This window comes from Rhyacophila brunnea, unplaced genomic scaffold (genome assembly GCF_057557595.1).
Source record: "Rhyacophila brunnea isolate RB1 unplaced genomic scaffold, BYU_Rbru_1.0 scaffold_22, whole genome shotgun sequence".
In the NCBI taxonomy this organism is placed as follows: Eukaryota; Metazoa; Arthropoda; class Insecta; order Trichoptera; family Rhyacophilidae; genus Rhyacophila; species Rhyacophila brunnea.
The window spans coordinates 28,856,991-28,878,566 of NW_028232882.1; the positions used below are offsets into that span (position 1 = coordinate 28,856,991).

At 33.5% G+C, this 21,576-nt stretch overlaps 1 protein-coding gene across 1 annotated transcript in view; it reads right to left on the bottom strand.

The window, feature by feature from the left end:
- Nucleotides 1–12,876: 12,876 nt before the first annotated feature.
- Nucleotides 12,877–21,576, bottom strand: part of LOC147070313 (alkyldihydroxyacetonephosphate synthase, peroxisomal-like) — a 59,763-nt gene continuing 51,063 nt past the window's right edge. Inside the window, exons 2-5 of the mRNA XM_085949385.1 lie at nt 18,897–18,979; nt 16,650–17,847; nt 15,964–16,246; nt 12,877–13,506 (exon numbers count right to left, since the gene is read on the bottom strand). Coding sequence (XP_085805511.1) covers nt 13,319–13,506; nt 15,964–16,246; nt 16,650–17,847; nt 18,897–18,931 — 1,704 coding nt within the window. The 5' untranslated portion in view covers nt 18,932–18,979 and the 3' untranslated portion in view covers nt 12,877–13,318. The remainder of the gene's footprint in view (nt 13,507–15,963; nt 16,247–16,649; nt 17,848–18,896; nt 18,980–21,576) is intronic.

Genomic DNA, 21,576 nt, shown 5'->3' on the forward strand with positions numbered 1-21,576 from the left:
GTGGGCCTGCCAAAGATTTTGGCCTGGGGGCCCACTTCAGGGTGTAGGGTCCATGGTAGAATCCATTTGTCAATGAACGATGATGAATTTTGATGGACTACTATTGAAAAGGAAAAATATGATAAAAAACCCTAGTTCAATTTTGATTGAATCGAAGTGAAGAAATAATATGATACTTTGTCAAGAAAAGCAATGCAAGTTGTAAGTAAAGTAGGTACTGCTATTATACCATTCATAACAATTGTCTGCATTAGCTGCAATGAAATCCAAATTTCGACCCATTTTAGTAAAAAAAGAGCACTTTGTGCTAAGAAACAAGCATATCCATAGCATGAAAAACAAATTAATTTACAAATTAATATAATAAAAATACCTACTGTTACCAAATATCATAATGTAAATGCCCCATCAACAATCCTCCAATCGACAGAGTTGAGAATATAATGATAATATTATTGTAACTGTAAATGAGTCAAGGCTAAACGATGGTCGATGATGCACAGCGAAACAAACAAAAAGAACGTTACCGTTATCTGTTTCTGGACAAACGAAGGGTCGAGGGTAGGTGCGGTCAGTCGGTTGTTACAACCCTTGAGCCTTGGAAATCGCCTCTAAATACGATTTGCTACCTTTTCTTCGCGCCAAGGCGTGTGTTTACAAAAAAATGTTGTTAATCATAGACTATAGATACATATAGACGCCACCCGTTGCATTGCTAAATAAAGCTACGTGCTGTGCGTTTGGTTTGTGGGCGAGCGAACGCATTCGCCTATAAATGTTCTAGACCATAGACCATTTCGCTAGTGCTCGCCCAAAGTGCTCGCACTAGACGCTCAGAATTAAAATATAATTTTTTTACGTTATATAGTATTTTTAAGCGGTCAAAATGTAACCAATTAGGTAAATATATCCATAATTTAAGTTATTTTAAAGAAACACTAGGTCACTGATATTAAAATAAATAATAATATACAAATAAATTGTCACGAACATGTATCAACTTATCTTTGAAACGTAATACCATCTTCTTGCTTATCAGTACGGCTACCATATTTTAATACAACATGCAGAACCACCTTTCCTACTTAATTAACTAAAAATATTTACCACTGACTTTATGTTTAATACAAAAAATAGCAAATTTAGCAACACGAACAACACGCTACGTGAAGCGATTCAGCACGATTTACCGGCGATATTTTTGGAAACCAACTTAAAAATATGTAGACCTTTTATCTTACTCTAGCGCGTGTCGCAGAGATTATAATGGTGCCGAATACTTTCTCACTCGCACTCATGCATCGTTTTTGTTCAGGCCTTGTTGTTAATAATAATTAATTGTAACTTGTCAAGCGAAATATACTTACGTAACTTTATGCCCCTGAGTCAGTGTTTTTAATAAGTGAAAAGTATAAATCAACACCCTACGTAAACCCATACCTATCACTACTTAGTAAAATCTTGTTTATTTTTATTCTTAATTAAGTTTTTTCTTTGTTGTATTAAGTAATACATATTTGGCTACTTAAAAAGGTGTCTGTATTATTTAAAGAAATAAAGGAGGGGAGGCGCCAAGATTAGATTATTTTAAAAGGGAGGCGTAGTAACATAAAGTTTGGAAATCACTGTATTAAGTAGAGGTCAAAATGAATTATCAATATTGTTTTCAGGAAAACAAACTGTGAAGAAATAATAATTATTTCACAATACTAACCGATAACTCATACAAGGATAAATAAATCCAGAATTTGGTCATCACCTGACGTACCAAGGCAACCCACGGTGACAAAAATTGGTAGATTTAACTAGGGATTGTAATACCGAATGAAAATACCAATATCGGTATTCATGAAATATATGGAAAAATCTACCAATAGATATACCCAAATATAAAAATACCATTAAAATATTATTATTTTATAGAAAAAATATCTAAATAGGTACTCGTACATATATTATTAAGGGATCTTTATTTAGCTAGGTCAGCGCTCGAAATGGAAAAGTTTACGAACCGGAGCGCTCGACAGTTTTCTGAAGGACAATATTTAATTACCATAATTACAAGACATAGTTATCAAATTGTATGTGTATTTCATAAAAATAAGTGTGTTAGATTTTCTATTATATGGCCTATCTAGCTCAGACGGTCAAATTATTTTTTCCACGAGACGGAACGATAATTTTACCGATTTCACGAACAGGAACGGCGCTCCGGTGCGCTCCGGTCCATTTCGAGTGCTAAGCTAGGTATTTTGTCAACTTATACGAGGTACCTATAAATGAGAGCTCTGCCATCCAGGGCAGTGTTGACCTGTGTGTCATTGATCATGTCATTGATCTTAGAAAAAGAGAGCATCAGTTGTTTATTCTCTGTTAAAAATACGTATATCGAATATACATACTTTGGAGACACCTCACATACAAGGTACGGATATCCTAATTAGTTACGGCGAAAAAAAGATTTTTTTTTAGTAGGTATAATATCAGTGGCGAAGGGTGGAGGTAGGTTGTTAAGATATGACATAAATAGTGCACACTAAACTTTGTCGGTCATATTTATTCAACTTATAATACAAATTGAAGGTGGTGTTGGATAGTTTTCAAAATTCAATTAAACCCTGCCTAAGCCACGGTGGCCGCGCGGCTTAAGCGTTGGACTTTCACGCCGTGGGTCTCAGGTTCGAATCCTGGGTCTGGCAAGTACACATATTGGTTTTTAATTTGTGTCTGTCAGGGTATGGACCTAATAGGTTGAGCAAGTAGCTGACATCCATTTCTCGTAAAAAACAAAATCTGTGAATAAAAACCTCTACTCTGTGGAGGCCCATATGATCCTATTAGGATACAACATTTTATACAGTGGCGAGGGGTGGAGGTAGTCTATTAAGATACGATATAAATAGTGCACACTAAACTTTGTCAGTCATACACATTTGTTTTCATTGAACTAAGACTACAATGTATAGATAGTGTTTGTTAGTTTTTGAAATTCAATTAAACCAAGCCACGACGTGAATCCGGTGGTAGCAAGTTCATGTCCCGTCGAGCATCGTATTTACGTTGTTATCTTGGTTTCAAATAAATAATAACTTTGTTTTGATTGTTTAATGTGATTGTAATTAAATAATTTTCTTCTCTCTTTAAAATATAATAACAAACAATAATTTCAAGATAGAAAGAAATTTCTATATACAACGTTTTTAAATTTTCTGTTGAATCATATAAACTTGACTTGACTAGCTTAAACGATCAAAAAAATTTGTACTTGATAGAAATAATACTGAAATATAATTTTGAGATCTCATATTGATTTCCATAGTAACGCATGTATATATTAATAATTTAGTTGCTAGGACCCCAGACCCCAGACCCCTAGCAACCAATAATGGTATCGAAATAACTTTTCATACAAAACAGAATTAACTGAAAATGAATTCAATTATACTTAAAGATGGCTAAAAGTATTTAAAAAAATGCATTGGCATCGTGTTCTGATATATTCTTAAAGTTTCAAATGTCTAGCTAGTCGGTAAATTAGTTAAAAATCGATTGCAAGATTAGTACCGTACAAATAAGAATACGAGCTAAGAAAAACTTTGTAAAAAAAATATTACCTTTTCATAGGTACAGTACCCTCAACTTTAAGCGCCGATTGTTTTCTGGATTGTTTTCTAGGATAATCTGAAGCCATGTTTATTACTCTATCACTTTGAGAAACAGTCACAATTTTACTATCGGTCATGGTCACATCTTGACCATCATCATTTAAAATACAAGACATTATCTCTTTAGGTACATTCCCGCTCGAGTTAGTTTTTCAAATGACGCCACAGTCTATTTTCAATGTACTTATATGGTAATTGAAAATTGATACAAAACCAGGCGTCTGTCTAAAAAAGTGTTAGTAAATGAACGGTGAAAAATTTACGTAGATAAAGAAAATTTTCCAAGTCAAATGAAAATTTTATAGCAATGTAGGTACAATATATTTTTTATTGCACCCTTCAAGAAAGGGTTCCATGAAAAAACAGAACGATGACAAAACAAAACAGTGACTATACAGAACATTCAGGGGAAAAATAAAATATTCATTTTTGTGGAATCTATTTATTATCTTACTTTGAAAACTTAAGTTTATAAACGAAATATATACTTACTGGATTCTACTTTATTTTGTTAACTGTCAATTCATGGGTGGAACTGCATTGTATTGTTGTTTTTATTTAATAAAACGCAATTTTTTTGTAGTACTTATTCCACTTTTAATCAATAGATTAGGACCGGTTTCGCCCGCCTCAGTTGAAAATGTCCCACTGAGGCGGACGAAACCGGTCCTAATCTATTGATTAAAAGTGGAATAAGTACTCCAAAAAAATGCGTTTTATTAAATATAAACAACAATACTTATAAATATTTAATATTTTTAAATTTTTAAGAGAAATCATCAACTGTTTATTAGGTATATATATACATTTTTTTACAAAACTGTTATTTTAAAAATAATGCATCCATTTTAATAAGTATTTATTATATGTATAAAAATGTTAAAAAATAAGTTATTTTAAAATAATCGTCATTTTCATTATTAATTCTATTAAACAAAATTACTGCCAGCAAATCGTCTCTCATTATTTGCCTCTTCTGCCAAAAAAGGGAGGCTATTTATCACTCGGCAGTGTTGCCATATTTCAATTATTAATTCCAGTGTTGCAAAGTGTCAAAATATACTACATATTTTCATTGGATTTTAGGACGAAAATTGAATAATAAAAAAAAACATCCGGAGCAGTAGAGCACCACAAATGTTCGGTGCTCCGGGTAAAATTCCATTGCTCCAGTGCTCCGTACTCCTGCTCCGAGTTCCGCTCCAATGCTCTGGTATATTTAAAGATTTTTTAGTTAACATCTCAAAAAAAAAAAAACAATCGTAAAACATATTTTGGTTCTTGTCGCCTCAAAATTAAATACCTATGCAATGTGTTAATTAAATTACTAGAATCCTTGTTAACAAGTTGAACGAATAGGTACCAGCATATTATAGATACGTGTTTTAGTAGGAAAAATGAGAAAATATGAATTTTCAGCGAAAAAATCATTCGTTTATTTACACGCAGAAACATTGCATGCAATTAAACATATTAATATATATTTAAAAAAATAACTGTGTACATAGATTTTTACATGAGATCTTCTAAGAAGTATGTTTTTGTGGTTGTAGTAGACGTTATAACTAAATATTTGGCGAGAGCCGGATGTTGGTTAGTCTAGTCTAGACCAATAGTCAATAATAACGCAATTAGATTCAATTCATGTAGGACCTACTGGTTTAAATTATCGCAATTACGTAGGGGGCTCCTAGCTTAACTGGTCAAAGCATATTGGCGCGATACCAGTGGATATACGGGTTAGAATCTAGTCGAACATCGTATTTTTTGAGATTTTTTCTGAGGTGTTATAAGTTATATAGGTATGTTCAATAGAATATGACATTCTCAAATTTTGTGAATTATTCGTTGAATAAAAGAAATAGTTTATTATATTATGTCGTCACTGTTCTGGCAGAAGACACTAATTCTAAAAAATGACATATTGAGTTAGTTATGCCAAAATGTTCCTTATTTCAAACTTTACCGTCTGGAAACCTTGTAATAAATAAACAGTCTTTATTTTAAAGTCGTCCTTTTTACTTAATAAACTCACATGATAGACCATTTCAAACATGTTAACAACTTCAAAGTCAAATTACTCAAAACTAGTATTCTCCAGTTAGTGTGTTCTGCCAGAACAGGGACGATGTGTATTAAATAAATGTACTTCTCACGATGGCCAAGCGGTAGCGTGTCGGCTTAAAATGTCGCCAGTCTCTAGTTCAAGTCCCGGTTCTGGCAACAATTTTAATGTTGTTTTTTTCAATGTTGTGTATTTCTTTGAACCCAGAGTATATACCTAATAGGTTGAGCAAGGGTTTGGTAGGAATTTCTCGTAAAAACAAACATCTGTTAAAAAACCTTTTACTCTGTTGATCTAAACATGAAATACATTTCCAGGGAATACAGAACTATGATAATTCTTGTAAAGTTACTGCCGAAAGTTGGTAAGTATCGAAATCATGTTATAGAGTAGGTAATAATTGAAATTTGAAAGTTTGACATACCCTCTAAAATCAGGCATAATGCTAATTTCTGTGTGCTTTATATGTATGTTCAGTATATCGGATAACCTTGAATTTATTCTAGCATACATATTTATATATAGAGACATACTCCGCTGTTAACTCTAAATACCAAAATTATTGACTTATCAACTTTTGGCAGCGACCCCACTAGTGGGGTTGCTGTCAAAAGTCTCGAGATCATGTTATGGAGTAATTGCAATTTAAAAGTTTCACATGTCCTCTAAAATCAGGCATTATGCTAATTTCTTTGTGCTTTATTTGTGTATGTTCTAGATTAATGGATGGATACTAGCAAACATATTTATACGTAGACAGATAATCTGTCGTTAACCCTAAATACCTAAATTATCTACTTACCAACTTTTGGAAGCAACCCCATAACGTAGGACTACTGCCAAAAATTGGTAATTCTCGAAATCAAGTTATGGAGTAATTGCAATTATTTGAAGTTTGACATGCCCTCTAAAATTTTAGCATATTAATGGTAAACTCTTTGTGCTTTATGTGCATGTTCTATCTGTCGGATTACCTTGTATATTTTTCTAGCATACATGTTTATATATAGACACATAATCCGTAGTTAACTCTAAATACCTAAATCATCGACTTACTAACTTTTGGCAGCAACCTATTATTCTAGATGCATTTATTTTAACCAGTAGGTACCTGTATGGGCTTGGGGCATAAACATATGTATTAATGCGGGCACCAATAAATGGATATCGATTGGCCGGTCCTGGATGCTGGATGGATATATTATTATTTTGCTGCAACGTCGACGTGATTTTTACCACGTTTTTATTAGCTCGTTTTTGTGTTTGACCAGTACAAATCTTGCAATCGATTTTCAACTAACTTCCCGACTAGATAGACATTTGAAACTTTTAGAATATATCCGAACACGGTTACAATGATTATTTTAATACTTTTAACCATCTTTAAGCAGAATTGAATTCATTTTCAGTTAATTCTGTTTTGTATGGAAAGTTAGTTCGGAAAAAATCCGCAAGGTGGCGCTTCGATCGAATTCAATGCTTGCACTTTTGCGTAACGGCGTTCGACGATTTTGAAAAAAGAATTAACTCGCTTTCTTGTTTTTTGTTTGTTTGTTTTTTACTTCATAATATCAAGTACAAGTTTTAAAAATCTCATATAATTATGTTATTCAATTAATAAATGTTTGAAAATTCCTTATAACTGCTCTCTTTATTACGCATTAGATCATTTTCTTTCAAGTTGATGGGATAATTCATCAAAATTTAAAAAAAAAGTATTTATTAATAGGTACCTACATAGAATTGTCAAGTTTATATGATTCAACACAATTTAAAAACGTAGTTTATAAAAAGTTCTTTTTATCTTGTACTTAATTATTTCATGCTGTGGTCCAATATTCTGCTCCGAGGCAAGATAATGATAAAATGAAGACGTAGGTTTTATGTTTACAGTACTGAAGATTGCATTGGGAAGCCACTGTTTTCTTTACTGGTTTAAGTCAATAACGATAAAGCAGGAAAAATCATTCATACAAATACAATAAGGTGAAACTCTATCTAATTAGAATTTAGATACTAACAAATTATTGTGATGAATCGTGTCGTTTTCATTAATAAAATAACGAATGAACTGTTAGTACAATGCTAGTACAGTGTATGGTGATAAATTTAATACATGTATGTACGTATCGAATATATGTAGTAATTATAGGGATTGCAATACCGGTATTTTAAAACCGGATTTATCGGTACTGAAATACCGGTTTTAAGTATCAAAAATACCGGTATATTCGTAATTAAGTATGCAGACATTATATTTACTTTTTGGAAAACGAAGTTACTAATGTTTGCAACAAATTTGTTAAAATCAACAGTTTTATAATTCATTATATGTATAATTTATTTCCAAACGTCAACAGAATATCTGTACCTCAGAGGCAGACGGATGCAACTCCGTTTTTGGGGAAAATGAGTTTTTTAAGAATCGTCATGCTAAAGGCTTTATTTATTAGAGGCAGAGAGATGAAAGCCCTAGTTGCTATAATAAAAAAGATGTGCATAATATCATAAAGATGCAAATGCCATAATGCCTTACCTACCTTAGAAGCAGAAGGATGCAAATCCAATAATCCATTAAGATAAAATTCTCTCAAACTGTCTGCAATATGTTCTAGACGAGAACAGCCAGAAGAACAAGTTTTAGAGGAGGATACAGCACTATAGACCATATCCAAGTCATCAGAGAAATCATAGCGGTAACAGGAATACAAGCTGCCGCTATCCATGGGTTTTATAGACTATAAGAAAGCGTTCGATTCCATAAAGAAATTTTCAATACTCTATGCACTTAGAAATCAATGAATCCCCGGGCGCTATATAAATATTTTCAATAATATATACAGTAGCGCAACAACATCTCCATAAACCATCGCGCATTTCCTATCAGCAAAGGAGTCCGACAAGGTGATGCAATCTCACCTAAACTATTTAAAGCTACCATTGACGACTTATTCAGGCAACTTGACTGGAATGACAAGGGTCCCCATAAATGGAGAATACGTGAGTCATCTGCGCTTTGCCGATGACAATACATAGTAGTTTGCAATACTGAGAATACCTTCAAAGCAGAATGCAGGAATTCGCTGAAGTAAGCAACAAAGTAGGCTTAAAAATAAATGTATCAAAGAAGAAAGTCATGTTCAACTGCTTTGCGGGCCAAAAAGAGATCCTTATTAATGGCATTCAGCTCGAACAGGGGAAAAACTACATCTATCTGGCACAACAAGTGTCTATAGATGGATGTATATTTGATGAAATTGTTCGCAGAGTAAAGCTAGGCTGGAGTGCTTTTGGTCGTCTGAATAATTCCTTCAAAAATGACCTCCCACTGTGCCTAAAGCGCAAAGTGTTCAACCAGTGTGTGCTTCCCGTAATCACATGCGTGTGAAACATTGACCCTTAGTTAAAGAGAGATCCAAAAACTTAGAAAAGCACAACGCTATTGGAGAGGTGCATGCTGGGCATAACGCGAAAGGAAAAAATGAAAAAAGAGGAATAAGTGAATAAGGAAGCAGACAAGGGTTTGCGGTGTAATAGAGTTCATTAAAAGCCTCAAATGGATATGGGCTGGACACACAGCTCGAAGAAGAGACAATCGTTGGACAAATTTAGTCATCCAGTGGTATCCAAGAGGTACAAAAAGTCCGCAAGGTAGACCTAGAGGCCGCTGGATCGATGAAATGATAAAGTTCTGCGGAAGTACTTGGCAACGCAACGCACAGGAACGAGAGAAGTGGAATCAGCTTGGAGATTAGCGAGGCCTTCATCCAGCAGTGAATAGATTCAGGCTGATGATGATGATGATGTAATAATAAGATTTTAAAAAAAAATGTGTTTTGCTTTGTAATATTTATACCTATAAATGTTTTTAACTTATAAATTGTTTTATTTTGGCTAGGTAAATAAGATACAAATCCACATTAACAAAATATCTTTAGAGGCAGAAGGATGTAAATCCACACTACGTTTTTTATTTTTTAGATATAAAATTGTATTATATTTATTCTTTTCTTACATATTCCAGAAGTACTTTAATTGAATTAGAATACAAAAAATAATGAGCATTCTATGTATATTTTCTTGGAATTTATTCCTATTATTGGATTATTCGTTTAAAATAAAAATTGTTTTTTGGCTCTCCTGAACAATTGGGTATTTGGCACTTGCATCCGTCTGCCTCTGAGGTACAGATATTATGAATGTTCTTAGATACATTTCCTATAAATATCTAATATCAATATTTTAAAGAATTTTCTATAGCTGTATTTGAGTCGCCTAGCTAGACTCTAGAGTCTAGAGTCCTAACTCACATTTTGCAATTCTGTCATTTTTTAGTTAAATATACCAATTGATTCTAAAGGCATCAATTAAATATATAGAGAAAAATAATTTGCTTCAAAAGTCACTTTAAACCACGTAAAAATCGTTGACAAGGTTGACTGATGGTGTCATAACTCACATTTTTCAATGAATAATGTGAGTTCTGTCATAAAGGCTTTTCTAACCAATCAGGAGTTCTATTTCTTACAGTGTCTTATATGTCTGCAGTCTTAGGAGTATTATATATGTTAAAAAATATAAATTACAAAAAAACAGTGCTCTGGTGTTTTTTTTGTTGCGATTATCTCAAAAGTCGATTCTTGGAATATCTGAGTTATGACTCTAGGCAACTCTTTTATTGATAGATACTTCTATATATACCGGTATTAAAATAAATAAGGAATACCGTTATACCGGTATTGATATTTTTATTCGGTACTGCAATCCCTAAGTAAGTAAGTATTATAGGTACTATAAATTTGAATAGGTACGAATTTAAATAAAAAAAGAGTTAAAGTTAAATCATACATGACGTGATACACTGATTACCAACCCTTGGGTCGGTACACCCTGAGGGAATCGCAATGTGCTTCTTCGCAAGGGACACCAACTATTAACTTTACAATGATTACTACAATTCAATATCAAAATTAATTTTCACCAGCGTCTCGATGTTTGAGACGTGTAGATATATTTTATTTTCACAATATTAAAATTAATTAAAATGTCTTTTCATGATAATGTAGCGGGCGTAGCGGGTTATTATCTGAGCGTTGGAGTGGAGCTCGGAGCAGGATCACGGAGCAGTGGAGCAATGGGATTTTACCCGGAGCACTGACAATTTGTAGTGCTCCACTGCTCTGGATGTTTTTTTTATTGTTATTAAATTTTTGCCCTAAAATTAATTCTAAATGACAGGAGGCAGATAATGAAAGACGATTTACTGCAGGCAATTTTGTTTAATAGAATTAATAATGAAAATGACAAATAATAAAACTTATTTATAACTACATAGTACTTATTTTTATTATTTTTTAACATATATTTACATATAATTTACCTATTAAAACTTTCTACCCGGAGCGGAGCAACTCAAAAAAGGGTCCGCTCCAACCTCTGGTTTTTGTAATACGACGCGCATTTTTGAGTAAGTATTAATAGACAATTTTGAATAGTTTTTAAATTTCAACTGCCAGACTTTGGTACTCAGTGGCAAGTATTTATTTTGAAGCGTCGATATACGGATTCCAGTTTTAGCATGGAGGAAAAAATAATGTTTGATCAAGCGATAATATTAAAAAATCGGTTGTAAAACTAAATAATCATTATTTAAATCACGTGTGTCAGTAGATAAAACATATATCCATTATCATTATGATAGTTTGACAAGTAAACAACTTTATATTTGCACGTAAAGGATATTAGCCTATGCTCGCGTGCCAAATTCATGAATATTCGGTACAAATAACTATAAATGTGATTAATAAATATTTTCTCATATGTTATTTGAATACTTACCAATGAGCATTTTCTTTACTTGCTGTTGGTATTAAATTATTCCAAAAACGTTTAAAAAAATACTTTTATTAAGATACTTCCTGCTTCGCATATTTATACTTACCGAATAAGTAGACGCCTTATAATATTATAAGCATGGCCCCCACATCCTGAAGCGGACCCCCAGGCTAGGATATTTCACGGGCCCCCTACCTATCGCTCAAGATAAAGGCAGTGTGATGCTCTACAGTAGCGTTTTCCAAATGGTGTACGCGGTAAAATTAATATTGTGTATATTAAGTGTTTTTTGTATATTTGAATTCATCTATTTGAATTATGGAGTTGTCGAGTATCGATACACAATTAAAAATTGTATCGTACAACCTCATAATTTTAAATAATAATAATATTGAAGATAAATAGTGCCGCAGGCGACTTTTTTTTACTATTCAAGAGAATTTTTGATGTGTTTAAATCACTTATCTGGTCGATTCGCCACGCCGGGCCCTTCCTGAGCCCGAGCCCCCAGGCTAGAGCCCTATCAGCCCACCCTTTGTGGGGGCCATGAATAAGCATCGGGTACCCGTGGTATAACGTCATTCTGTTCAACCAAATCACTTCGGATGTTGATATTTATATTCCTCATAGAAGATACGAGAGCTCAAGTTAGACATGAAAAAAAAAACAAAGATAATATCTGGATAATAAAATAATGATGAGTACGTCGCGTCCAAAGCTCTGGAAGAGGGCGAACTTATTTCGTATTGCATTTCTTATATTATCTTATCTTGTTGAATCTGGATTTAGTTGTGTTAACTGGCTTCCTATTAGGTATACTAACATACTGTAGTTTAAACACTAGACGATATTTATATTTGCCTACGTATTTTTTCCGACTTGCACGCGGTGAAAATTAGGATTCTACCAATCTTGGTAGTATTGACCATTGTGTGCTTGACTTATAAATCGGTAGCATCAGTTGCTTGTTCTCCCAAGGTGCAGAACTAACCAAATCACTATGGATATTAACATATTCCACCTGCGTGAGGATGAGTATAGATGGGCATTGTTTTATAATTTTTCAAAATAGGGTCTGCTTAGCTCATTCGGTGTACTTTCTTGTATCTAATATATATATTTTTTTATTTACACTTTTCTATTGTTTAATAACTTAATACCTACTGGTCTATTTTTATATAATGCTGTTTTAATAATAATATTTCTTTATCATGTTGTGAACGCCTTAAATTAATAATTTATAATGTTCACTATACTCATGTAAAAAAAATTTTTTTTATTATAGCTGATATTAATAAAAACGAATAACTTAATTTCCCACAAAAGTTAACGTTTATTTTTTTGCTGGATATACATTTTAGGAAAAACATTTAAGAAAAAAAAACAAATTTACAGACGTATATTTTAATATTCACTTTCATTATAACATTCCTTCTATTAGTTTATTGTCGTTTCATTCATTCAGAAATGGACAAAAAAGGACAAATCAAATTGATTGAGTAAATTCAAATTATTTAAAATTATCAAGAAGACACTGAAATATATATTATTCAATGTTATGTATGGTGTCAATACGCAATTAATTATCGTTTAGTACTGCCATGTTGATAACTATTTTTTCAATATCACAGTAGATATATAATTTTTCAATACAACTGTGAATCTATCCTCGAGGCCAATTTGTCCATATACGCGACTGATAGATATTCGTAATGTTAATGAATTAAATTTAGTAAGTGTGATTTCACTGCTTTCATAGCTTGCTGGAGCCATTCGCATTTCCCGTCGTCAAGTCTTCGAGGAAGTTTGCCGCTCCGAATACGTTCCTTGGGTCGAGCTCTGCCTTCGCGGCCCGGAGTATCCTGGCTGCAGGAGTGGAAACGAACCTCTCGTAGAATTGACGGCGATGCTTCCCAATGCCATGGTGATGGGATACAGCACCTGGAGAAAATAATTAAGGTGAATGCACTACCTAACAGAGGCACCTAGCGATTTGAGATCTTTTTGTTGATAATTTATATTTTAGTGTTTTAATTAATAAAAATGTGTCCAAAAATATTAAAAAGAAATATTTTATTTTATTTAAATTCAAAGTCAAAGATAATATAATATATTATAATATAATTAAAAGATAATTATATTATAATATTATACATATTATTTTGTGGTCATGTTTATTATTAAAATTTAGTTTTTTTAAGTTTTCTCTGATGTTAAGATTTTTTTTTTAATAAATTTATGGTTTTAAGGGTTTTTATTTTTATTTTTAAAACATCGTTTTTTTGTTAATTTTTTTATCATGTATCCTAATAAGATTATATGGACCTCCACAGTGTGGAGGTTTGTAATAACAGTTTTTGTTTTTACGAAAAATGGATGTCAGCCACTTGCTCAACCTATTAGGTCCATACTCTGACTACACAAACATACACAAATTGAAAAAAAATATGAACGTGTACTTGCCAGACCCAGGATTCGAACCTGGGACCCACGACGCTTAAGCCGCGCGGCCATTAAGGTGTGTTATAAACAATAAAAATGAAATCATACATGAAATCTTTCTATTTATAAATTATAACACTTTAAAATTTTAATTATCCAAAAAATGTCTGAAAATGAGAGCTTCGTATTTTTCCGCTTGGTTCATATGGTAGGTAGAGTGTGTCTGAAGATGCCGAAAGACGAAACCCGGGTTGCGAAAAATGTCGGAAATAGAAGAAAACAACTCAGTTAGAATATTTGAACTAATTTTATAAAAAAATCACGATTCATTAGATGTACACTATTTTGATATTTTTTTGTGCGATAACACATACATTGTGTCTGAAAATATCCTTTTTAAGTTAATGGAGAACCTCAGATGGTAGGTAGCTGTTTGATTTTTTCAAAGAGAAACCATCAATTAAAGGCAATGGGTGTCCTTGGAGTGCATGGCGGAGGAGTGAGAACACGCGACCACTTCCGCAGACGACAACATGACATTGCATGTTGTGACACAAATCGTTTCAGTTGACGATCACAAAAGAAACTGCGTCACGCACATTATGCACACGAACATCTCCGTCGCACTAATAAACGAAAACGATTATTCTACATTTAAAGTTCGAGAGAAAAGAATTTTCCGACAATATTATTATGATATCGCAAAAACGAGGTTATTTTAAATTACATACGACGACATCTCTCTCTATCTTCACTGAACCAATGAATAATTGTTGTTTTTTTTTTATTTATTTCTTTTGCTATAAAATTATTTCTTGGTTTGCTTTTTTTCTACTAATTTGATTCACCTACCTCTACTTTTTACCACGTTTTTATTAGCTCGTATTCTTATTTATCCAGTACAATTTTTTTCTTGTTTATCCAAGATTTGTATCGGACAATTGAAGATTTTTAACTAACTTTCCGACTAGCTAGACATTTGAAACTTTTATAATATATCAGAACACCATGGCAATGCATTCTTTTAATACTTTTAGCCATTTTTAAGCAGAATTGAATTCATTTTCAATTAATTCTGTTTTGTATGGAAAGTTATTTCGGAAAAAAATCGTATAAAGTAAAACACTATTATTGGTTGCTAAGAGGGTCCTAGAAACTAAATTATTAATATATACGTGCGTTACTATGGATATCAATATGAAATGTCAAAGTTACATTTCAGTATTATATATTTGTTCAGTCAAAATAAAGTATTTATTAACACATAGAATTGTCAAGTTTATATGATTCAACAGAAAATTTTAAAACGTGGTATATAAAAAGTTCTTTTTATCTTGTAATTATAATTACAAATGTCATATTGTGAACGTCTTGAATTAATCATTTGTTATGTGCTCAATGAGCCTTTTTTTTAAAAAATAAATCGGTAAATAAATATTTGGGACACCTGAAAAATATATGAACTATAGTGATAATGTTAATTTACCATAATTTAAGATGATTTTTCGAATGAATAGGGTGGGAAACTCAGGGCAATAACCATGATTTTCCCTCTCTCTTGGCTAACAAGTCGATCGCACACACACTATCATGTGTCACAATGTAATTCGTGGCTTTAGAACGCACGGTCTGCACAGCGCGGTCACCCTGTAAGTCTGTTTATTGGATTCTTCTTCTTTAGCCATATCCACCCCTTAGTTGGAGTATATGGATACCGCAAGGTGCCTCCAAGAATCTCTGTCGCTCGCTAGTCTTCTTGCATTGTTCCAGGTCAAACCAGCATCCCGTAGCTCTGCCGTACACACTCTATAGATAATATTTAACGGCCTTACAGGACAATTCAGTTGGGTTAAGTTAGGTTAGGTTAATAGGTTAGTTATTGGATTGGAATTAATAATTTGTAATGAAATGTGTGTTTTGTAAATAAATAATTAATAAGTATTATTCAATACATACCTCCCAACGCAATGACGTCCTTTCTCAGTATATCTTGAAAGTGGGCGTAGAGAGACACCATATCCCGTCCTGCAGGATATGGGAAGGAGTAGTATATATATACGCATCCCCCTGCGTCGTATACTTGTGCCACCCTGAACATAATGGAGCACTGCAGAACTCCGATTGCAACGCTCTCTCTCTGAATCAACGTTCGTAAGTGTGATATTGCATCCTTAACTCGACTCCATGGAAATGAAGTCTCGAGCGAGTCGCCGAAGATGTTAAATTCGATGCATATATCCTGCAATGTCAGTTAATTTGTTTTTATTGATTAGAACGAATATAATTCTGGTTTAAAGCACCAGTTTGGTACCCACATTTCATATATTTTTCTATCTGTATGTATATGACAGAATCAGAGGGTTCCATGACAAAACAGAACATGACACATACTATATCACATAATATATCATTCTCCGCTTGGGAGTAAACATGATAATTGACAGAAAGTATCTACAAAATAAAACGGTGGTCCTTCAACTATATTATGCTTTTGGGAATGTCCCAAATTCTCATTGTACTCATTGATGCAAGATAGTTTTTTTTAAATTTTTTAATCCCTCCAGTCATATACTTAAATCCTATATTAAAAAATCGTCCACCATATTGTCCTATTTATATTGATTGGGGTGATCTAAACTTACCCGTATGTAAGCAATTACAAACGTCATCATGTAGCCTCTTTTCCCATTTTTCTCTCCAGCCGGAACTCCTTCATGCTTTATGGCAATTTCATTTACTTTCCTCTCATGCTCCATAACATCTTTCGCATCTCCTTCATAAACCAATGTTGCCATACACATCTCATCAGGATCAAACCCTTTAGAATATTTCAGATACATCAATTTAAGTTTTTCTATAAAATCGTGAAAAGTACTTGAATCAGATCGAAGAGCCATTCCAAAAGCAAACTGGTCATGATCTAAAAGCCTCAAACTAGCAGATTGCAGTTGTTTGTAAGCTATTTCTCTCATACAATCAATACCCGTGTTAAAATTCTTAAATATTATTGACCCATAATGAACCAACTCTGGTGCTGGCCTGATTCTGATAGTTGCTTCAGTGATTACTCCAAGAATTCCTTCTGAACCCAAAATTAAATGATTAAAATCAGGTCCTACTGATACTCTTGGGGCATTCGATTGCCTTTCTAATACACCTCTAGGCGTAACCATTCTTGCTCCAAGAAGAATATCTTCAATATTGCCGTATTTGTTTCTTTTCATTCCACTTGCTCGTGTGGATATCCATCCCCCGAGAGTAGAAAATTCGGATGAATCAGGGTCATGACCACTCGTAAAACCCTTACTTTGTAAAGCTCTCTCTAAATCTTGTCCTACAATACCCGCTTCACAACATGCCGTCAAATTAATTGGGTCTAAGTCAAGAATTTCGTTCATTAAACCCATGTCTAGAGATATAATAGGTCTTTTTTCTTCGAGTGGACAATCCAGAGCACCTGCCACTGAAGTTCCTCCACCAAATGGTATAATAACGATATTTTCAGCATCTGCTACTTCTATTATCTTCTCAACATCTTCGTGACACGTGGGCCAAACAACGGCATCAGGAATTCTGTGCATTATCTTATTCTTTAGAAAGTATGCATCAGGCATTCCCTGTCCTTGTGATCTTATAAACCTGTCAATCCCTTCCAAAGAGACTTCCACTCCTAAATATTCTAAAGATTCTTTTTGATGTTTGGTTAGTAATGATCTTGGATATTCTTCTTCTTTTGGCTCTTTCATAACAGGAGGAGTATAGTCATATTCAACCTTCATACCATAGCTACGTTCAATGTACTCAGTCATGTAAGGTAGACTTTTACCACTTATTGGATACCTGTAAAAAATACAATCACATGAAACAATATATTAATCGCTAGATCTACAAGTAAGACTAGTATCAGTTGTTAGTTATTCATTCGTTGATAAAAAGTTTGTAATTTTTTCACTGAGAAATACCTAAGTATCCAAATAGGCACCAACCGCTAACCTCTACTCCGTGGTGAAGAGTGCGTATCGTTCATTTCGCTATCATATAGGCCAAGCTAAGCGAACCTTTTCTCGCACGCGTGCCGAAATTTCCCAAATATTATTTTTTGACTATCTGACGTGCCGTGCAGTTTTTCATAGGAAAAAATTAAAATAAATTCTATTAAAACAGTTCAAAAATTATAATTGATTTCTTGAGTCTTGAGGTTCTAAACGCACAAATTGACACCGAATTGCTCCACTTAGGTGTATCATTCTCTCGCTACAGTGGTCTCAAGCATTGTAAAATTATCAAAATCAGAGGTTCACGGCGCGGTTTCTCCCGCCGCCCGATAAGGGCAGTGCGATATTAATATATGTGACGCATAAAACCTAAGGACCCACCTATGCAATTTAAAATTAAATGTAATGCATTATTCTTGAAGAGTATCTGCCTGCAATTATTTTATACTATATGATCTGTCATTTACACATGAATTTTGTCGTTTCCGTTTGCGCATGGATTGGTAAATATTATTGGTAAAAATATCATTTAAAATCGAAGATAGTATAATAATATAATATAGTATAATATACTTATATTTATTTGTATTTTTTTTAAAATTATTATCTACTTAAGTAGGTACGTCGAATTCTTTTTCTCTTGAACATAAAATATTCGCGTGCCATAAGTTCGCCATCACTGATATAGGCCATAAATGGTGTATATATGTAGAGACGTGATGGATAAAAGAGAACAACATAAGCTAATGTTATGGTAAGGATTTGGTGTTAATATATACCTATTATATTTTAATTTAATGCATCCAAGAAGTACGACCCTAATTACTAACTACGAAAACGATGAACCAAATACCCTCAACCATGATGGTATAGACAGAATCTAAATTGTCTCACCTGTCTCCGGTAAACGTGCTCATTCTGTCCTTCATTGCGAAGTGTGAATCTATATAGCCCCAACCGTACCATTTTATCAGCTGCTGTCTGAAAATAATTTATTAAGCTTATTACTACTTTTCATCAGGCGAAGCATATAGCCACCGCAGTGTGGAGGATTATTAGAGACAGGTATGCGTCAAGGGTGTCTACTGCCCGGGTGTCAGTCAAATGGGTGCCCAAATTGAACAATATTTTTAGTGGAAATATGACAAAAAGGTCAAAGAATAATAATTGAAAAAATAATTTATTGTCATGTAGTATTCTGGTTCGGCGGAGGATAGGTATTGCAGATGGAAGATGATAGTAGTTGTTCATGATGATGGAGGAAGCTAGAATTTATTTACTGTTTCAAATACGAGTAACTACAAGAGTACAATCGATGCAATATTATAATCTTAAATATAACGGTAATGCGGTGCGATATGACGTCTTTAACGGAAACTTATAATCGAGTAAGATGTCCAATCGATTCTGACCCGCTATTTATTGATCGGTGCACTATGAAATAATATGTTGAAATTATTATGAAATCATATTAATAATTCTTAATGTTATAAAATTGCAGATCCGCTACGTCATAACATTACGCAATCATATTGTATATAGGTCCTGACTGATTGAACATGGAAAATGAATACTTAATAAATAATATTATAATTATTGAGATCTGGGTTACAGGAATTCGATGACAGCCACATTTATCAAAATTTGACATATTTTACCTACGTATTAAATAATACAACATTCAACATAATGGAAAGTGACGATCGATATGACGTGTTAAGGAATATCCGTGAAAAAAATGTTTTTTTCTTGTAACGTTGCACCTTTATGACAGTTAATTTTCAGGTGACTGGTTCTTGGGAATTTTGCCACCCGTATGTTTCGCACCCCTAACACTATCGCTTGACGCGCCCGTGATTAGACAATGTTTACGAGGATAATAATGAAACTTGTACAGTTTATATAATACATTGTTGGGATTAATTTAGTAGACGTCTATCTCGATTCTTGGTATAAGAAAATTTTCTAAACTAACGCACTTGCAACAATATGAGGCCAGGAGCGGACTAAAATTTGCTCGTTTAGAAATCAAACAAATGTCATGTCAACAGCTTGCAACCAGGACTTCGTTCCGGTTCAAATAAATAATATAATATATCGGTTTGGTTCCGGTTCCGGTTATCGTTCCGAAAAAATTAACGGTTTTATTAATTTGTGTAGAAAATATTGTATAGCATAATTTAAAACATCTTATGGTACTTGTAGGATCCGCACGCTCCTAAAAGCAAAGGTTATGATGCACCGCATGAAAGTAAACATTTTTTTTTAAATAACATACAGTCGAACTTGGTTATTACAAGGAAGATGGGACCGATTGAATTTGCTCGTTATATCGTTATATAACATTTTTTGCGCCACGTTATATTTAAGCATAGAACATAAAAAATCTGAAAATCATCGTAAAAATCCCCGAAACAAGCATGGCATTCACAATCTACAAAAGTAGTTGTTTATTGCAATGAAGTGCTGAGCCGCCGGCGCTGGTAGGTACCTACTGATTTCACAAAGCTTGGATTTTTCACATGCAATTTCAACCATATGCGTGGATACTTTTTTAATGTTGTCTGCAAAAACACCAATTAAGTACTTAGACACTTAACTACTGTTATAAACGTAATCCAATCCCGGCGGCATGCTGCCTGGTCTGATTTTATTGCTTAGGGTCGAAAATATTGTTTTTAAACGGTCGACACGGTAAGTTTTAAGACAATTTTTGACGATATTTTTGCTCGGTATACCCGATAAGTGGCTCGTTATAAAAGTGAATAAATATACGGAGAAAATGTCAACGAATGTTTTCTCATTACATCCGAGATCTCGCTATTGACGTGATCGTAATAACCGAGTTCGACTGTATTATTATTATAAATTATGAGAGTTATGTTGACAACTGAAGTGGGGAGTAAGATCTTGTTAACGCGTGTGGTTGAACATAAACCGAACCGAAAAAACCGATATTTTTTTCCGGTTTTTGTTCCGACAAAAATAGTGGTTTTTCCGGTTTTCGGTTATTGCTTCAGTTCCGCTTCGAAGCCCTGCTTGCAACTCTACGCAGTGTGGAGACACACGCGTCTAGAAATCAAAGAAACCATAATACGAATCAGTCTATTTCCTCATTGTATGCATTTTCTAGAGGTATTTCTTACAGATAAAATCATGGGCGATCGCTAGTAAAAAATAAAATTATGGAAAAAAATTAAATGTATTACTTCTTATGTGGCAGAGTCGCATTTACTTTAATTGATGTCGGTTTTCTAGACTGTTTTCTAGGGTAAGACGCAAACCTAGGCTTTGTTTGAACGTCATTTCGACCGACACTACTTTCTTGTTTCAACACTTCTCCTGGTTCGGGAGACATTTTAGAAATCACACGACTTCGAACAATTGATAAGAACTGTCAGCAATTTGTCAAAATCACAAATAATATATTATTTGAATAACACGTAAGTATGAAAATAATTCAAAAACAGTTTTTTTTCTTGACGGAAAAAAAGCTATTGATGACTCCGTTTCGTCATATTTTTATATTATGAACAGGGCCACATTTGTCATGCAGGCTGAATGGGTAATAATT